The sequence below is a fragment of the Apodemus sylvaticus genome, chromosome 3 (genome assembly GCF_947179515.1).
Source record: "Apodemus sylvaticus chromosome 3, mApoSyl1.1, whole genome shotgun sequence".
NCBI classification, from domain to species: domain Eukaryota; kingdom Metazoa; phylum Chordata; class Mammalia; order Rodentia; family Muridae; genus Apodemus; species Apodemus sylvaticus.
The window spans coordinates 102,634,812-102,655,388 of NC_067474.1; the positions used below are offsets into that span (position 1 = coordinate 102,634,812).

A 20,577-nucleotide genomic window follows, 5' to 3' on the forward strand; every position below is an offset into this window, starting at 1 on the left:
ATGTTTGTAGAGTCAGAACTCTACTTACTACATGAGGCCCTAAGATAAAGTTCAGATTGCAAATATTTAGAAAATCAGAGGTATCGATCCCCGCCTCAGTTTTGTAAAATAGTCAGTTGACTGACACCGAAGTTTCAGTTACTGTCCTAACGACAAAACAATTTCCTTTGATGATTTTCTCTCTTCCCATAATCAGATAATAAGGTGTCCATGATAGATCCTTGTTTAGGAGTAGTTGTATTTCTGTGGAGGGGAGGTTTGGGGTCCCTGAACTAATATGGGTCACTAGTGCTTATCTACTCACTCCCTAAACAGAGCTGCTGGGGTGCACAGTCATTAGGAACTCCCCTGATCGCATGTAGCCTGCAGGCAGACTCTCTCAAGCATGTCGTAGGTGGTGCCTTCTAGAAGGGTGGCATGATCTAGTGGTGGGAAACAAGTCTCAGGCCAACCCACACTTAGCTGTGTGGATTTTATTACGGAAGACCTGGGAAGGGGACTTTTCAAAGCTTTGTCCACAACAGTGACGTAGAGCTAGCAAAACTAAAATGTAGTTGTAATCATCCCCTCCTGTGGATTTCAGACAAGTCTCCTTCTTTGGTCTGTAGTCATTACTAGGGAACTGCCTCACTTTTTCAAGCTCAGGGAAGAAACAATTGTTTAAAGTACACAATACTGAGTAAATATGTAAATTATAAACAAACATTTCACACATTGAACAAAGGCTTATGTTACTTGCTGTCAGTGTTATTTCTGTCTTATCGACATAAAGAAATGAATTCGTGATGAAGTTACCTCTGTAGGACATCACATATGTTAGTTTTTCAGGAGGCCTAGATAGTCTTGGCATCTTTATAAAATATTGCTCATAAGAACATTAAAATATCATGTAACCAATGTGAGTTTTAAATATTTTAATTTTTACTTATACATATTACTATCTTGCCTGCATGTATGTCTGTTTGAGGATGTTTGATCTTCTGGAACAGGTATTACAGACAGTTGTGAGCTGCCATGTGGGTACTGGGAATTGAACTTGGGTCCTCTGGGAAAGCAGCCAGTGCTCTTAACCACTGAGCCATCTCCCCAGCCCCCTAAAATTAATTTTAAAAATTGAGCAGTTTGCAGCTGTTGACTTGAGTCTCCTAAGTGGGTGTGGCTTCTCAGGCTCACGGTTGTGTTTCAGGTGCTCAGATAATTTTAACCAAATGCACAAGTTTGTCCAGCAGAGCGATATTTACATGGCGGGTGCTACTGAGGAAGACAGGCAAGGGCAATGCCCTTGGGCTGATTGTATTGTAGAGGTGGGCACCAGGGAAACACAGAGGGACCATTAGTGTGGTGTGCTGTGTAGACGCATATACTTCTTGTTCTGGGTGCTAAGATGTCGAGGGTCAGGGGCTGGGTGAGATTAAGTGTGGAAGCAAAGGGGTCATCGAGCCTGGATTAAGAGGCCTACAAAAACATGAAGTGCTTCCTCGAAGTTCCTGTAGCTAGAACTCTGAGGTCAGGGAGCGGTTCCTCTGGGGGCTGTGGGGAATCTCGTAGCCCTTTTCTAGATGTTTAGTAACAATTCCTTTTTTGTTTCTTTTTGTTTGGGTCTTTTTGTTTTGATTGGTGTGGGGGTTTTTTTGTTGGTTTTTTTTTGTTGTTGTTGTTGTTGTTTTGTTTTTTGAGACAGTTTCTCTCTGTTGCCCTGGCTGTCCTAGAACTCTTTCTATAAAGCAAGCTGACTTCAAACGCAAGATCCACCTGCCTTTGCCTCCGAGTGCTGACATTAATGGTGTGAGCTGCCGCAGCCACCACCAATAGTAATAATTCTGTATAGGGTTGTCATAGGCGTGTTATGCATCCCATCGTAATGAAATGGCATTTAACCTGTAAACCCCTTGAAAAAGTAGTGCTTACTTGATTTGTAGCTATTAAAAAAAGATGTCAGGTAATTATATTTGGAAAACTTAATGGAAATTGGAAACTGAGATGGCCAGTCTTAACAGAAGAAATACTTTATGTTACCCTATAGGTTTGGACCTAGATTTAATTGAGAAACAATTAGATAAAAAACGTGTTTTATAATATGTCTGTATAAACACTTTTGGATAAGCATTCATTGCATTTTTATCTACAGAAATAATTTTTAAATTCTTTAACTAAAATATTGGTTCCTTTTCTATAATTATATTTAAAAAACCCTTTTTGTCCAGTTATCACAGTACATACAGTGCTACATTTGCTGTTCATGCCTTATTCTCCATTTAACATAAAAACTGCAGGCCTCCCGCGCCTATGGTTTTAGTTACCACGCTTCTGGAAAGTTGTGCTTTATTTTTCTTGCATAGTATTTTACTGTCTTGAGGAGGGTAGTAGCTCACTGGAACATCATCGGGTTTCAGTGGAACAGCAAATTTTTGTCATTAAAAAATGACAGTATATTGAGTAATATATTGAGAAATTAATCAAAATAAGTTTTTCTTTAACAACAACAACAACAACAAAAACTAAAGAACCCTGACTCCCAAGTACAGTCATAACCTCTGGTCCAGGTCAAAGTTAGATCTGCAGTTCAGAGATGGGCAGTGATAGTCTGCACTTTTAATCCCAACGCTCGGGAGGCAGGAGCAGGTAGGTCTCTAAGTTCCAGGGAAACCAGGGCTACACAGAAAATCCTGTCTCCAAAATTAATTAATTAATTAAAATGAAAAGCAAAGAGCTTTGATTCAGTTAAGCCCAGAACAGTGGTCATGAAAAAGCTGTCTCCTAAACAAACAAACAAATAAATAAGATAAAATGCAATGAACTTTGATTCAGTTATCAGCAGTCATCACGCAGAAGGGTTTGGAGGTGTCCACCAGGAACTTGGTTTTGCTGTTTCTTTGTAACTGTTAAAGATCCCCGCTCTGATGGTGGCTATTCCACGTCCGTCTCCTCCCTCAGACACGGCAGACAACACACCATCATGCCTTCCAAAGTCAACTACCAGGCGAACATCTGGGCCTTGAAGGAAGAGGGCTGTACACACATCATCGTGACCACAGCTTGCGGGTCCTTGAGAGAGGAGATCCAGCCTGGTGACATGGTCATTATCGATCAGTTCATTGACAGGTAAGTGCTCTGTGGCCTTGTAGCTCTGCCTTTTCAGCTCTGAGAGAAGATGTGTGGGGGACACGGGGAGAGGGGAGGGAGCGGGACACGGGACCACTTTATGCTTTTCACTGTAGGTTTTGTTGTTTTTACTAAACTGGCAGATAGTAATTATATATTGATGAATGTAATTGCTATATGAGGACATTACATATGTATAGATAGATATAGATAGATAGATATATAGATATATATATCACCATGTAATGATCATGTATCACTTCACATATACACCTCACAAATTAGCTTGGATGCAAACATTGATTTTTCACTATATAAAAGATACATCACATCACCATGCCTCACAGGAGATTTCAAAAATGTACTCTTTCTGCTCAACTAAAATTCAATGTCCTTTGGCCAATTATCTCTGAAGCTTCTGGTAAATGCCAGTTTCTCTGAAGCTTCTGGATCTGTTTTTGATCCCATAATGAGTTCCCGTATTGTCTTTGCACTTCACCTCACAGCATTCCTCCAGGTCTGTTCGTACGGCTGTGAACAGCTGTTGTCTTTTTATGGTTGACTCATTTCTGTTGTCAACGTGTTACATTTTCTGTACCTGTGAGTAGGCATCACTGGTTGTTGAAAAGTACGTTGTTCCCTCTCTGTGTGTCTAAAATGTCTGTGTTTTCTCTTGTTGGCTTCTAATATTTGTTCCATTGTGGGTTGATAAGATACAAAGAATTATTTCACTTTCTCGGTATTTGGGGAACAGATGCTCTGTGGCTTGAAATGTGGTTTCTTGTGCAGTCCTCAGCACATTAGAATGAATGTCCTGGAGTCCCTCTATAGTCTGTCTCATCTGTAGTATGATTAGCTCTGAGGTGTCTTTATTGGTGTTTTTAGGAGGTTAGGAGCCTGGAATATGTCTGCTGATGAAACTTCACACTCCTGCTATTTCCGTGTCTGGACCTGTCTGTGAAATGAGTGTGCTGTGAATTTTAGTACCCTCGATGCTGCCTGCATATGTATTCTCAGTCATTATATTTCCTTCATAGATTGTTTCCCCGCTGTGAGCTTCTGGTAAATACCATATTATCCTCTGCTTCTGCCTGCACGTTTCAGATCGTACGTGTGAGTTCCTGCTGCTGTTTTTCTGTGTCTCGCTTATTTAATTCACTTCAAGAAATTCCTCCAGGTTCATCTTGTCACACGACTGCTGTCTTTCTTATCTATTTAGTGTTTGTTGTCCGCTGGGAAAGGCATGTCCACTTGTTAGGGGCCGTTCCCCGTGAATAGGCCTCTCTACTTTGATTCAGTGGAGAAAAATCAAAGCACTTGAATGAGATAAAGATACACTGCCGGGCAGTGATGACACTCACCTTAATCCCAGCATTCTGGAAGCAGAGGCAGGTAGATCTGTGAATTCGAAGGCCAGCTTGATCTACAGAGCAAGTACCTGGACAGCCAGGGCTACACAGAGAAACCCTGTCACTAGAAACAAAACCACAGATAGGTATATCTATAGTGAAAGAAAGAACTGTAGGGCATAGTAGGAAGGTAAAATTTAGGAATATGAAAGTATAAGGGAAAGAGAGTAGTGCGACACACCTTTAATACCAGCAGCTGAGAGGTTAACCGCGGCTGCTGTTAAGTTGAGACTAACCAGGGCTACATAGTGAGACCCTGTCTGAGAAAAAGGTCAGTAGCTCAGGGTGAGGTTGGACACAATAAAGGAAATTGAAGGAAAAGGTCATATACTCCTTGCTGAAGATGTGGGAGTCTTTCCAGGTTTGCAGGTGAAGGGGAAGTGGGAACTTCTTAGAGCCAGTCCAGCAAGTCAGATTGGGGTGGGAGTTATGGAGGCGGAGCCAGTTCTACCTTGCTTGCAAGCATTAGCTATAAAGTGACCGAGTTATGGCCGTTAAAGAAGCAGAGCTCTATTCATGCCAGTGAGCTTGGTATGTGACCCTTAGGAGGTTGACTGCACTTCTTCTGGCTTGTCACAAGTGGCTGCTCAGACAGTTGCCCGTCACTTTCAAGGTACCCTGTCAGTGTTCCTATGCGCATGACAGACCAGTGCCTGTAAGCATCGCTGAGCTTCCGTGTGTGAGGATGATGACCAAACCAAGGCATCCTGCACTGAGCAGGAGCAGGTATTGAGTGTTTTGCCAGTCCTGACCACACTAGGGTGTGCCTTCATCCACATGTGAGCCTTTCCACAGTTCATCTCATGTCTCGGAGACCCAACACTGTTTTTGAAAAGAAGTTTGTTCTACTTCCCAGTGCATGCAGATGATCACATCAGGGAATATATAATTTATCATGAAGTCTTGACTCATATTGGGCACATATTAGCAATTGAAATTATAGATATTAAGTTTGTATGTCTATAAACTTACACAAGTCACAGCCAGTTTCCTGGGCCTGTACATGCTTCGGGGGTTGGCTACCTGCTAAGCCAGATGGAAAGAGTATAGGAACTTGTATAAAATGAAGGGGGTTTTGATGTGCCCGACAGTAACATAAAACAGCAGCCCCCACTTAGGTTGTTTCCCATTGCTGCATCTGTAAACATGCTGAGAAGTGCTGGAGACTCCTTCTCAGTGCTGCCTGGCTGTGCCGAGCACAGGCGGCCTGCCTTTACACTGTACTCCTGAGGGATGCTAGATTCCATGCTTGGGGTTCCCATGGTCTTCCCTTCTTTGGAAGACCCTCCCTTCCTCCTACCAGGCAGCCTGACCAACTCACACACAACCCAGGTCTCGATCCAGGGCTTAAGTTCGTCCACCCAGTACCTAGCCCATCTCTGAACTGCTGGAGCGTGCTGGTCCTACAGATCTAAAGCATACAAGGATCTCCATGACACAGGGTATTCAGGAGGAGAGCCAGTGAGGATCTAGTATTGATGGTGTATAAAACCCAGAGGCCTGAAACCAGACTCATTGTAGTAAACATTTGCAAGTAAAGATGTGTGGACAAACAGGTATACTGTGTGACACGATGTTATATTCCACAGCTTCCATGATAACATTTTTTATTCTGTCTTTTGGTGGGGAGGTTGCAAAGGTGGAGGGCAGATACAAAGGGATGGGAAATGAGTGAGATTGGGGTACATGATATGAAATATACAAAGAATCAATAAAATGTTAATAAATGATAAATACCTAAAGCATCTCCTCCAATTCTGAGAGGTACCTGGACTGATTATACAACCCAAGGACACTCTGGCTTGCCTGCCATTCTGCTTTTCCAAGGACACTCAAACTCGGGACTCCCCTTTGACTCTGTAGGTCAGGGAAAAAGAAAAGATTGTTGGAAAATAATGACCTCATTTCCCGACGAGGACTGCCGTCCTGTTGGTCTCTTCCAAGGCTGTGTGTTTTATTACTAGAGCAGAAATGAAATGCTTCTGAAGGGACGCCCAATCAGTGCCCTCTAAGGCTTACGTGGCACGATACTTGTGAGATGCTTGTCATAGACCAAAGATTGAAAACAGATTCATACCATTCATATTCAGAAGGCGGCATATAAATCTTAATATACCCAGTCGATCTTCATAGTGACAGCTTCCTGCTGTCTTCAGTTGGATGAGTATTTCTTCTGCCTTGTAGAAAGTTCTGATTGCCAGAAGAACCACAAGTGGTTAGACCACTGGAAACAGAATCAGGTTAAACTGGGCATTGGTTTGTTGTTGTTATTATTTCTTTATTTTTTTAACACACCAGAGCATTTAACTGTATCCAGTTCCCTTCAAGCCATCAAAGATATTTGATTATATTTTGCCTTTCTTTTTTTTTCTTAAATTTTTATTTAAATGCATTTTATACATCAAACATATTAATAATAAAAAGTATTTTGAGAATCACATAATACATAGAAACTTTGTTCAGTTTTTATATTCATATCCTTTCATACCCTGAATATATCATTTTTATTAATGAAATATTGAATATATTATTGATATAATTAATATATCATTTTAATATTAATATATTAATTATTAATACTATTCATAACTGAGGATCCTGTATCTAATGTTGAATACTAAATTGTTTCAAAACATACAAAATATTTACTGGGAGTTAAGCATAGTAAAATCATAAAATAGTAAAAATGATTCATTAAGAAATATATTCAAAAGCCTTTATATGATACCACCTGACATATTGAGAGAGTAAAACGAATCATCTATCTGTACCTTGTCTAACAATCAGTTTACTTAAAAAAGATTATCAGTGTTTCTAGGAAAGAAATTATTTTATCAGTAAGTATATTTTAAAAATTTCAAATTAGCAAAAACTCTTTGAAGCTAAACATTAAGACAATGTTTCAAGCATAGTGAGAAAAATTATCAATAATATTTCCATGATGTTTGTAGAACATAATTTTAATACTTTCAACTGTTAATATTCAACAGACAGAATAATTATTTTAAGATATATTTTGTTATGTCTCCCTTTTCATTTCTGATTTTATTGATTTGGGTACTGTCTCTGTGCCCTCTGGTTAGTCTAAGGGTTTATCTATCTTGTTGATTTTCACAAAGAACCAGCTCCTGGTTTTGTTGATTCTTTGTATGGTTCTTTTCATTTCTACTTGGTTGATTTCAGCCCTGAGTTTGATTATTTCCTGCCATCTACTCCTCTTGGGTTTATTTGCTTCTTTTTGTTCTAGAGCTTTCAGATGTGCTGTCAAGCTGCTAGTGTATGCTCTCTCCAGTTTCTTTTTGGAGGCACTCAGAGCTATGAGGTTTCCTCTTAGCAATGTTTTCATTGCTTATGTCACATAAGTTTGGGTATGTTGTGGCTTCATTTTCATTGAATTCTAAAGTCTTTAATTTCTTTCTTTATTTCTTCCTTGACCAAGTTATCATTGAGTAGAATGTTGTTCAGCCTCCATGTGTATGTGGGCTTTCTGTTGTTTTTGTTGTTATTGAAGACCAGCCTCAGACTGTGGTGATCTGATTGGATGCATGGGATTATTTCAATCTTCTTGTATCTGTTGAGGCTTGTTTTGTGCCCAATTATATGGTCAATTTTGGAGAAGGTACCATGAGGTGCTGAGAAAAAAGTATATTCGTTTCTTTTAGGATAAAATGATGTATAGATATCTGTTAAATCCATTTGTTCATAACTTCTGTTAGTTTGACAATTTCTCTGTTTAGTTTCTGTTTCCATGATCCATCCAATGATGAGAGTGCAGTGTTGAAGTCTTCCACTGTTATTGTGTGAGGTGCAATGTGTGTTTTGAGCTTAAGTAAAGTTTCTTTTATAACTGTGGGTTCCCTTGCATTTGGAACATAGATGTTCAGAATTGGAAATTTTTCTTGGTAGATTTTTCTTTTGATGAGTATGAAGTGTCCTTCCTTATCTTTTTTGATAACTTTAGGATTAAAGTCGATTTTTTTTTTTTTTTTGATATTAGAATGGCTACCCCAGCTTGTTTCTTGTTTCTGGTAGTCTTGTTTTTAACATCTGATTCTGCTCTAAGCACACCCAGCTTCTCATTTGTACTGTGTCCTATGTGATGAATTTTGAGGGAGTCAGTCAGGAACACCAGAGGCTCTATGTCCACCAGGCCATTGGTCTTCAGCATACCCACCATACCCTTCTCTTTTTTCCTGATGCTCATTAACAGTCCCTCGGAACTTTCCCTTGGTCCAACAGAAATCTTGTTAGGCATTTCTATTTTAAAAGGACCTTATATGGCATCCAGGATTTATAATTTGAGTTCTGTTTCCCATCCTTATGTGTTGCACCACTGGCACGCTAGAGAAGGCAGAATGAAGTCTAAAACTGGGGTCTGTAGCCTGGGTCTTTCTTTGCCATACTGGAAGGGGAAACAGCAGAGTCTGGGACAAATTCTATAGTTCCTTGTCTCTTCTCTGAGTACCTGGGCATGCTGGTGTTCCACTGAGAGTCAGGAATGGGGCCTAGCAGTTTACCTTTCTCCTCCGGGCCCCTGAGAGCTAAGCAGAGAGGGGAGGCAGAGTTCTGAATGAGTGGAATACTGCCTGATTAGGAGCGAGAGCCAAGCGTTCCAGAGAGGCTGGAGGGGAAATAGCCTTCCTCAGGAGTCTTAGGCGCAGGCTACGCTTTAGTTGTAGGCCTTCCGCACAGACAGTGATCCGTAATGAAGCAGCTCTCTGAGATGGAGGACCTTGCTTGTTCTTACTGGTTTATGTGATGGTGGATGTAAACACATACACTTTATTTGGAGTGAGTCAGGGATTATATGTCTTCAGTGGAAAAGGAATACCCAGGAAGGGAAGGGAACCTCATTGGCTGAAGACTCAGGGCTGTCTAGATACCTCAGTAGCATGGAGAACTCCAGGTGTCACGCCCATGTTCCTCAGTTAGGTGTCCTGGTTACGGGTTCCAGAACTGGGAGCAGCTCCACCTCTACTGGTCTCAGATCTCTGAGATTCTCCGGGTCTGAGCTCACTCAACCTTGCGAGTTCTTTCTACTTGTTTTTTGTTTGTTTGTTTTTTGTTTGATTGTTTGACCTTTACTTTATCTGCATTTATTTTATGCTGAATTTGTTCCCGAGTTTTTGCTTCTTCGGTTCTTCTCAGATTTCTTTTTCTTCTGGCTTTGGAACAGTCTGTTCCTTCTCAGTGTGGCAAGGGAGCTCATGTGTAGGTTAATCCGGCCACGAGCTCTGGAGGTTCGTTAGGTTCCTTGTTCACCTGGATGTGTTCAATCACTAGACGATCTATATCCAAACCCTTCGTTCAGCATTACTTTCTACATTTTTAAGCATGTGCAGCAAAAATTGAGCACTTTTTCCAGAATGGCACACATTGCTTCTTTAAAGTGACATCCTTCGGATTCTTGGTGGCTTTGTGGCTATGCATACCCTTGCTGTCCTGGGCAACTTGACCGATGTTCTTAAACTGAACACGAAGGTTTGAAACTCTTGATTGGCATTTTGTGGGATTTTCTTGTGTCAAGAGAATATCGAGCCATCCTCACAGGTCACCTCTGGCCAGTTACAGGAAGAGGCCTTGCCAGTTCTTATAATCTTCCAATAACACGGTCCTACACACTACATTCCTGTGGGTGGGTACGTTTCTCTTTCATCCTGCCACCTGTGGGGGTGAGCAGCTGACACACAGGAGTCAATGTAGCTTCCATCCTGACTATGGCTTTGCTGTGTAGATAAAGATAGCTCAACTGTTCCCTGGGCTCCAATTGGACTTTTACATGGTGCTTCTTCCTTGAACTTCTTGTGTGCTTTGATCCCAGCATCTCCTGATCTTCAGTGTCACTTGGCTGCTGACAGTTTAAGCAGCAAGGGCATGAACCCCCAGTTGTGTGCTAAGGGGGTCTTCCGTTACTTCTGTACCAAATGGTAACAGTTCTTTTCACAAATATTTTTGAAGATGCAGTGGCCTCTGAACCACACAGGATCAGTGATGAGGTATCTCATGGAGTCAGACACTTGGGATAGATGCCCCCGCCCTGCTGCAGTGTGGCAAGGGCCTTGGTGTAAACAGGCCAGATTCTAAGAAGAGGCTTAGACAAATTTAGAAGCATAGTTGTTCAGATTGCTTAGCCTTTCTCCCATTGCTTATTAGCTTTGTAGCTTATATTTACTTTTTAAGGGTTAGATGTAGAGTGTTGCTTAAGGTGCCTTCTCCTGAAGGACTCTGCTGGCTTCTCTCCAATGCTGAGACACTCTATTGTCTCTTCCTATGGTCCTGGGCACACTTGGTCCCTCCATTTTTCTGTTAAATACTGTCTTTGTTAGGGTTCCTATTGCTACAGTGAGAACACCATGAAAGGCAGGTCATGGAGGGAAAAGTTGTTTAGATTACACATCCAGATCATAATTTATCTTTGGAGGAAATAGGGACAAGTCCATTCAAGTCCAGGTTGCAGGGCTGCAACCTGGAGGCAGAAACTGATGGTGGGATCATGGAGGAGTGCTGCTTACTGGCTGGCTCCCCATGGCTTGCTCAGCCTGCCTTCTTACAGAACCCAGAGCCACGTGCCCAGGGATTGGGCCATCTGCCATGGACTGGGTTCTCCCCTCAATTAGTGAGGGGATAAACTGGCTTACAACTGGATCCCATGGATTCATTTTCTCAATTGAGTCCCCTTTCTCTCTGATGACTCTAATTTGTGTCAAGTTGAGACACAAAACCCGCCAGTACAGATACTATTTCAGATCCTGTTGTCTGGGTAAAAGAAATGTAATACAGTCATGCCATTCAAAAGATTGAGGGCCCAGGGACAAGGACTTCCAGCAATTTCTCCATATATCCTTTCTTCTTGCTATATCACTGAAGTCATTGATTGGACAGGAAGAAAGGATATATGTAGAAATCATGGGTGTAGGTCCTTATTTTACGCTTAAAACAAAATTCATAGAAGCAGAGTAACTTCTGTGACTCAAAATATCAGGTGAAGCAGCTGGTCCTTCAGTATCCTTATCTGTCAGTGTAAGAGTTCTGGGGGCATTGGATTCTCAGGCATTTTGGTTTTTAGTTTTTTCCCCCAGCTTGTCTGTCCTCTTGCAGGAAGAATAGGAGAGGCCTGGGTTTGCTCTTGCGCTGTGCTCTGACTCATCAGGAAAGTCCCACAGTAAATACTTGGGCTGATAGATTATGCCTATTTATTTCACCCTTCTAGAGCCACAACCCTGCCTTGGGCTTCCCCGGTGATGTCATTGTATAAGGCTGTAGTCTTGTTGGGGTGTGCTCTGGTGTCCGCACAGGTCTCCCTTCATCTTGAGTACGTGTAGGTTCTAACAATTAGGAACAGACTCCTGAACGTGATGACTTGCACCTGGGATCTCACCCCCCAAGGAGTCCAGGGCAGGGATTTTGTTTGGAGACAGTTCTGGATGCCCGGATTACATAGTGACAGCCCTGTGTCTGAAACTAGAGGAAGGCACGGAGACTCATGATGAAGAATTTCCCAGGGGCCTTTGCATTGCTCCGCCCCACTCCTCTCAGAGGCAAGTGCAGACAGGACCGTCCTGCTCCTACGGCTTCTTGTGTGTCTCCTCACTCTGCTGAGAACATCTTCTTCAGTGTAATAAGGAAGCAGATACTACTGGGCACACACTCACTACGTGCCTCTGCCCTCCTTTCCATCCATAACTTGTGTCTGAGTTCTCCTTTCGTATCTAGCAAAGTCATCAACCCCCAAGAAGTAGTTTCGCCTTAGATTTTGCTCTGGATTTTGCTCTAGTTTCCTTTTAGTTCTTCAGAGCGTTACCATATTCCCGTTGGAACAACTTAGCTGTGGAACTGAGTGCCATCGTCAGTTAATGGCGGGCTAGCACTCTGTGATCATCCTCCCGCTAACGCTTGAGGGACGTTGGTACAGAGATGCTATCACATACTAGCAAGTGGACCCAAACTCAGGTGACGCAAGCCTGTCCCTCAGCCCCTCCCCCATCCACGTGCTTCCAGCTCTCCTACCCCAGTGAGATGGCTCAGATTTTGTAACTGTCTCCTGGCTCTTGCTCATTTGTAACTCTGCTGGCCCTCAGTGAACCCTGCTGGAACCATCTGTCCCTCTTCTGTCTCCGAGTCTGCATGGCAGCATCTTGTTATAGGCACATGCTCAAGCCTTCGGGACAATACTCTCCCTTTCCGCCTGACAGCTGCTTTCTATAGCTTCCTGTAAGTAAGACGTTAAACCAAGAGACAGCCACAGGTGATGCCTGGGGACTACCTACTCTGGGGCATTGGAAAGCAGAAGTTTAACCATCGGAAATAACGTTCTGCTTAGCTATTCTCAGAGATTGACTCAGCCCTTCCTGTAATTTCGTGCGAATTGTTCCAACTTGTGGATGGCTATGTGCTTCATTAACTCTTGCCGCTTTTCTAGTAATGATTTCTTCCATAAGTTCGTATTTTTTGCTTGTTTCTCTCTTTCCAAAGGAATATGAATGATTATGTTGGATGGTCAGGAAGACAATTTACCTGTGAATAACTCAGGAGTGGAAGAAAATGTCACATTCTGCTCTTAGGACCTGGCGATTTTTTACATATATGCTGTTCAAGATGGACATTTTAAAAGGGTCATCTGACTCATTGGTGGAATTTAAAATGCTAAAGCCTTTCCAGGCAACTTTTTCCCATTTACAGCTTGCAACCCTAAGCATAAAAGCACACAGTGGTACTTTTCCTGCATATAGTATACCTATGTGTGGCTATTGTTTCCTGGGTAAACAGGTAAAATCACTTACTTTGACCTGGAACAAGTTGGGACACTTAGGAACCAATAACAGCATTAGTAAATGTTATTGTTCCCTTTTACAGATGCAGACTGAGGTTCTATCACTGTCTCTTTCAGAGTCTTGATCAAGGCCTCATTGCTGATGTCTGAAGTCTTTTATCACCCTCAGATTTTGTGTTAAAATCCTAACCCTTAAGGGAATGATGTCAGATTTGTTCCTGCTACCCCCCACCAGAGTTAAGATTTTTGTGATTGTTATTTTTGTATTGGGGAGGGTGTAAAGATTTTTTTAAAGAATTATTTATTGTATTTTATGGGCATGAACTTTGCCTGTATGTATATGTGTGCACTGCATCTGTGTGGGTCTGATGCCCTCAGTGGTCAGAAGAATGTGTTGGATCCCTTGGAACTAGAGTTGTAGGTGGTTGTGAGCTAGCATGTGGGTGCTAGGAAGCAAACTCTGGTCTTCTGCAACCAACAATGCTCTTAACAGCTGAACCATCTCTTCACCCCCACCCCACTCCCAAGAACAAAGAATGTTTGTTCTTATGTTGACTGGTGTACTATTAGCAAGATCCCATAACAGACTATATGGAGGAATAATGGAACCCTCTTCATTGAACAATCTCATTACTGAGGTTTAAACATCCATAAGGTTCGTTCATATTCTCATTCTCTCTTTCTATTTCTTTCTCTCTCTTCCTCCTCCATCCTCTCTCTCCTTCTCTCTCTCCCTTTCTTCTTTCTTTCTTTTTTTCTTTCTTTCTTTCTTTCTTTCTTTCTTTCTTTCTTTCTTTCTTTCTTTCTTTCTTTCTTTCTTTCTTTCTTTCTTTCTTTCTTTTTCCGTTGTTGTCGATGCCACGATTGTTAAACAGTTGGGAGTCCTCCTGAGATTGAACTGACACTAATGAGCTGGGAGAATCTTCCCCAGAAGCCATCCTTGTGAGCAACGCCATGTCCCCTTGAGGGTAGTTGACTGGCTCTTCCACACTCGTGCCAGCGCTTGCTAGAGACAGGCCACATTTGGAAACTACCTCAGAAGTTGTGATGATTTTGTTTCCTGGACAAGTGTTTCTCTCCAGTGCATTTTTAGCTTCACATTTCTTCAAGGGAGAGTATTGACTAGCACTTTCAAGCTATTTCAAAGGCCTCTACCTAAGAAGCAGCCTAGTGGTTGGGTTTTCTGCTGTGCTGTGTCTGAAAGAGCCCAGTGGTGTCTCTCAGAGTACCTTGAACTCATTTCTCTTGGCAGCGTGAGCATATATGTCTCCTTCATTCTTTCAAAGAGATATTTTGTTTGTGTGTTACATTTTTATTTTAGTGCCTGAGCTGGTCAGTTTTAACTGCCACCTTAACACAATTTAGAATCATCTAGAGAGTCTCAAGGAGGAATTATTAAGGCCAGGTGGATGTGTCTGTGTGGTTGTCTTGATTATTAACTAATGTCAGGAGAGCTAGTCAATTGTGGGCAGCACCCATTCTCTAGGCAGGGCTCCTGAGTCATAGGAGAGGAGTCTCTGCTGTATTATGTGGATGTGATGGATGTGATATGACCACCTTTCTCAAGCTTCTCTCACTATAACTTCCCCACAGAGATGGACTGTAGCCTGGAATTGTGAACTAAAACCCTTTCTTAAGTTGCTTTTTGTCAGTCTTTTGTCACAGCAACAGAAAGGAAGCTAGGAGAGCATCTACCCCTGCTTGACAGCCTCAAGCAGTTTCAGAGGTGTGCATGATTTATGGCCCATCAAAAATGCCAAACTCCCATGTTGATGGAAGAGACTACAGAAGCGGATGCTCTGTGTGCAGCGATGGCCAGTCCAGCCCCTTATATTACATTATTTCATTCCACCCTTGCTTAGCCCATATGGGGTAAGTGGTTTTGTCCCTCCTGCCCCCACTTTTAAAAATAAGAAGATCTGAGGCTGAGGCGCAGAGATCAGAGTGACTTTCCCAGAAGCAAGCAGACAGTGAGTAGTAAACAGCCTGACAGTCATTCCCTGAAATCCATGCTTAATTAACCTCTTTACTTTAGAAGAAGAAACAGACCTTCAGCAGTAGTTCTTTACTGTTATAAAAGCCATGACCGATTTGATCATATATCAAACTAAAACAAGTGTATCCACACCCTGTTGATGATATAACAAATTATTTACAAACTTGGGGGCTAACCATAAATTTTTTATCTTGGTATTATTTGGTTAGTACTTTAGCATGGGTCTCACTGGGCCCTTTTTTTAAAGCTGTTAGCAAGGCCATATTACTCAAGGGGTGGTGCTTAAGATGGAGTCCATTTCCTGTCCCTTTGTGCCCTGTACTCCTTGGCTTTGGCCCACATCCATCCAGAGCTGGCACTAAAGGATAAAGTTCTTATCACTCTGACATCTACACATCTCCTACCCTCTTTCACATTTAATGATTCTTGTAATGATGATGTTCCTGCATAATTAATTCAGAATTATCTGTTTGAAGTCAGCTTCATACTAACCATCTGCTAACTTTGCTCCCCTCTGCCAGGTAAAGTAAAGTAATCATAGGTTCTGGGGATAAACCTGTAGTTATCTCATGGGGTAGGCATAATCCAAATGTAACACTGAGATGCAACTGCATCTGATATACTGAGGGGCAGCCACTTTTAAGCACCATTTTTAAGCAAGGGTGAAAGTGGGTATTCTAGTCTATTTCAGCTGCTATAACAAAATAGTGTATAAGTGCTAAACAACAGAAATTTCTCATAAGGCTGAGAAGATCCAGAAAAGATGCCGGTGGATCTGGTGTCTGAGAAGAGCTAACGTTCTTGGCATCACCTTGCTGTAGTAAAAAGAGAAGGCCTGCTCTTTGCTCTCTACTCTCCCACACTCTCTCACCTCTCTGCCCCTGGGGCTCTTCCCCCCTCCACGTCGTCATGGCCGGCCTCCACTCTCTCTATTCTCTCTCTCTCTCTCTCTCTCTACCTCTCTCTCTCTCTCTACCACTAACTCCCATACCCTATTCTGAATAAACTCTATTCTATACCAAAAAAAAAAGAGAGAGAGAGAGAAGGACTTGCTTCCCTTGATCCTCTTTAGTAAGGACCTCTAAAACCAGTCATGAGGATGCTGTGTGTCTGCTACGCATGACCTGATCTTAGTTTCCTGATGTTTGACCTTAAGGGAAAGGATTTCAACATAGAAATCTAAGGGTTGTGCAAGCCTTACATGGTGCTGTGAGGATTTTGTTTTAAATGTATATAGAGTTTGGGGTGTTGAAGACTTTGTACAAGACACATTTGGTTGGTTGGTTGGTTGGTTGGTTGGTTGGTTGGTTGGTTGGTATGTTGGTTTTTAATTGAAACAAAAGGATGAATTATATCTCTGGCCCATATCACTCAACAACAATAGAACTACACAGTTGAACTATAATTGTTAACCTAACCTAGATGGGCTGGTGTGGTTGAGATTGGAAGGTGACCTTTCTGGCTTTGTTAGCAGCCTCTCTTGCAAAACTGCATCTGCAAGATTGTTCTAGGCTTTGTACTGAGTTGGAGAGGATGCAGTCTCTCTGACAGTCTCAGAAGAAGTCAGGTACTCCTCCGCAGATGACTCACATTTGCTTTAGGATTCCCTTTGGGGTTGCCTTGACCCTTCTCAGATGTGGTTGTAAACCCCTTGCTCTGTCGGAATTCATCTAGTGTGGACAGTTCCTCAGTTATGATTCATGTATGGGTATATTCTATTTATAGCAGTTTAGCTTTTGATCATTAACCATTTCACTGAGCACAGTGACACTTGAGTTACTGGGGCAGCTGCCACAAGTGGGTGTGCCTTCCTGGAGGAGAAAGGCATTGATTTTGATGCTACTCTTCCTCTCTTTCCTGGGGTACGAGTTTTCTGGGTCCTCAACCTATAGCTGACTTTCAGGTGCCTCTACTATGTTACCAGGGTGCCTTGATTGGCTGACTTCTCTTATCACTTCTATAAATGAAGGGATGAGCACTCTGATTATTTGTGTATATTCTTTTACTTGATTTTTTTTGAGTTAGAGTCTTACTATGTAGACCAGACTGACTTGAACTCATGGAGATCTACCTGCCTCTGCCTTCTGAGTACTAGAATCAAAGTCATATGACTCCAGGCCCAGAGAATACTATGTTTTATTAGAAAATGGGAGAATGAAACATACAGAATTTGCTATAACTATGTAACTTGTAATTAAATACCTTCATTTAATAAGAAAAATGCCAAGCCGAACTGTGGTGGTATACCCCTTAACTCCCAGCTCTTGAGTTCAAGGTGAGCCTGGTCTATAGAGTGAGTTCAAGGATACACAGAGAAACCCTGTCTTAAAGAACTAGAAGAAAGAAAATTGTAAATTGTTCCATTTAAAGGAAGGAATTAAGACCAGTCGACAAGTATAAAGGAACATAGTGAGATGTGATGTTTCTCACAGGCAGAGATGTGGGAGACAGAGGAGCAGTAGCCATGTCCTTAAGATATTCTTACATGGAGCCTGTTGCAATAGCCACAGGAAGTTTCAGTGTCCTTGCTTTATAATCCTAGTGGCAAGTTGGGGACACTGCTACAACTTGACTCATCAAAACTAAAACCAGGCAGATCTGGAGGTGATAACAAGGCATTCTTCTGTTGGTCAGTCTTCCAGGGAAAACCCTGTTGATCTAGGCTAGAGCTGTCATGTGACCCGTTCTTCCACCTCAGCTGGATGCCTTGGGGTAAGCTCTGACGTCTCCTTGAGTCCTATGAACAAGAGTCAAGAATCTTAGAGCTTGCTTTCCTCTACAGCAGTGGGGCTACTTCATCTCAAAAAGAGATGACTTTCATGCCAAGTAGAGTCACTAGGTATGACCCAGCCAAGGAATAGTTAATTTGGAACAGTACCAAATTATGCCAGCTGTGTAAATAGAACCAGCAAAAGGAATTTTCCATTCTGCCCCACTCCCACTCTACACCAGATTTTCTGCTTTCAGCTTTCCTGTGTCCCATTCTTGCCTCATCTCCCCTCAGCAGGAAAAGGCGGGGTAGGGGTTTTCCCTGAGTTACTCAGTAGTTCAATTTTAGAAAAATCAATACAGACAAAACCTAGTTGATAGTCTTTCCTGAAAGTGTCCAAGGAGAAGCTGAGTGAACTGGCAGTGAGTTCATTTAGCTTTATGGATTCCAAAAACAGAATTTAGAAAAACAAAAAAAAAAACGAGACAGGTGGATTTCTGAGTTCCAGGACAGCCAGGGCTACACAGAAAAACCCTGTCTCCAAAAACAAAAAAAGAAAAGAAAAGAAAAACGAAAAACGAAAAACAAAACTACTTGAAATAAAAACCATGAGAACTAGTTAAAGCAGGTAAAAACAAGCTGAACAAGAGACAGATTACCAGTAGAGCAGGCCAGTCTAGCTGACTTACAGGATGACATGGAAAAATGTGACTAAGATTGAGGCAGCAGGTTGGTTTGGTTTGGTTTGGTTTGGTTTGGTTTGGTTTGGTTTGGTTTGGTTTGGTTTGGTTTGGTTTGGTTTTATGGGTTTTTTTTAATTTGGTTTTTTTTCCGAAACAGGGTTTCTCTGTAGCCCTGGCTGTCCTGGAACTCACACTGTAGACCAAGAAATCCGCCTGCCTCTGCCTCCCAGAGTGCTGGGATTACAGGCGTGCGCCACCACCGCCCGGCAAGGCAGCAGTTATTTTTACTTTAAAGACATCAGTCAAATGTGGGTAAGGACAAAGCAGTTGTTTAAAAAGTTGGGTTTGGGGGAGGGGGAGTGTTTGATTTTTTTTTTTTGCTTGTTTTTTTAGATTTTAGGGAGACCTGGATATAGTCTGATTCAATTCATACAATGTACAATTAGGAAAAACTTAACAAATAAAATGAGTCTATACAGTTTTGGGGAACTAGTTAGTGTGAGTCTGAGAAATGGCACACTGAGCCTACTCTTCTGTATATGTCATGGTAAAATGTTTCAGATTGACTTTGATTGGTCATTACCTACCCTCCCCAAGGTCGTGACTTAACAGTCTCCATGGGTACACTTTCATTCCTGGTCAGGAGCCTGTTACAATCAGCCCAGAGCTAGAAGAGTCCAGTTCAAACCTGAAGATGCTCTGTGACAGTTACCTTCATTTTTCTACAGCTGTTGGATCAAAAGTGACCTCAATACTTCAGAAGACAGAGACGGTATTTTAAGAGTAGTAAAAACCTCACCCCTTTCTCTTTCTAGGACATCCCTAAGGCCCCAGACCTTCTATGATGGGAGTCATTGCAGTGCCAGAGGAGTGTGCCATATCCCAATGGCTGAACCGTTTTGCCCCAAAACAAGAGAGGTTAGTAGTCTCCCTTATAGGTATATCAAAGAGCTTGGAATGCTATCTGCAGGTAAACCAGTTGGCTGAGTAGGTATCCCTCTTCATCCCTCAGCTTTGGTTTTAGAAAGCAGTTGGTTTCATGATACACTGTTTCCCATGGCTAAGAATATCTCCTTTATTAGTTATTTTAAGCAGAATCATTTCACCTGCTGAGCCAGCCTCAGAACTGTTTCTGATGCAACTAATGTTTCTAAAAACCTTGCAGTAAGGAAGCCCAGATAAGTTGATCTCTGGGCAGAAAAGATCAGGAAAGCCATTCTTGTTTGGCCATATGTCTTTGGAGGGGCGGCAATCTATTAAAAAAAAAAAAAAAAGACTTTCTTCCAAAGGCTACAGAGTCCATGTGAAAAAGCAGTGACTGGACAGCTGCACTCTGGGAAATGGCACTGGGCCAGACCAGATACCTTAGCTGAGCGAGTGTGAATGGTTAAGACCTCAGTCCAGATTGAAGCCCCAACATAGCCTTCCTAAGTTCTAAACAGTGAATGGAATTCAAGTGCATAAACCAAAGCCTGGTGTGTTTGCTCTTAAAGCTATGAGCTCTGCCTGCAGTGGACCTGAATGTGTGAATACAGGGTGTGATGGCCTCTTTCAGTGATCTAGGTTCCCTAAGGATGTGACAGCAAAGTCTACTCTAGGTAGTTTGCTAAAGTAGAAAGATAAAAATCTTGGGCTGTCTGTGTGATTTGTGCTCTTCCTTTTCCAGGTCCTCATAGAAACAGCTAAGAAGCTTGGACTTCGGTGCCATTCAAAGGGGACGATAGTCACAATTGAGGGGCCTCGTTTCAGCTCCAGGGCAGAAAGCTTTATATTCCGTACATGGGGTGCAGATGTTGTCAATATGACCACTGTTCCAGAGGTCGTACTGGCTAAGGAGGCTGGAATTTGTTATGCAAGCATTGCGATGGCAACCGATTATGATTGTTGGAAGGAGCATGAAGAAGCAG

General features: G+C 42.2%; 1 protein-coding gene across 1 annotated transcript in view; it reads left to right on the top strand.

Moving 5' to 3' along the window:
* Mtap (methylthioadenosine phosphorylase) overlaps positions 1 to 20,577 on the top strand; it is a 46,220-nt gene that overhangs the window by 15,074 nt on the left and 10,569 nt on the right. Inside the window, exons 4-6 of the mRNA XM_052176752.1 lie at positions 2,935 to 3,102; positions 19,486 to 19,588; positions 20,337 to 20,576. Of these exons, the coding sequence (XP_052032712.1) occupies positions 2,935 to 3,102; positions 19,486 to 19,588; positions 20,337 to 20,576 (511 nt within the window). The remainder of the gene's footprint in view (positions 1 to 2,934; positions 3,103 to 19,485; positions 19,589 to 20,336; position 20,577) is intronic.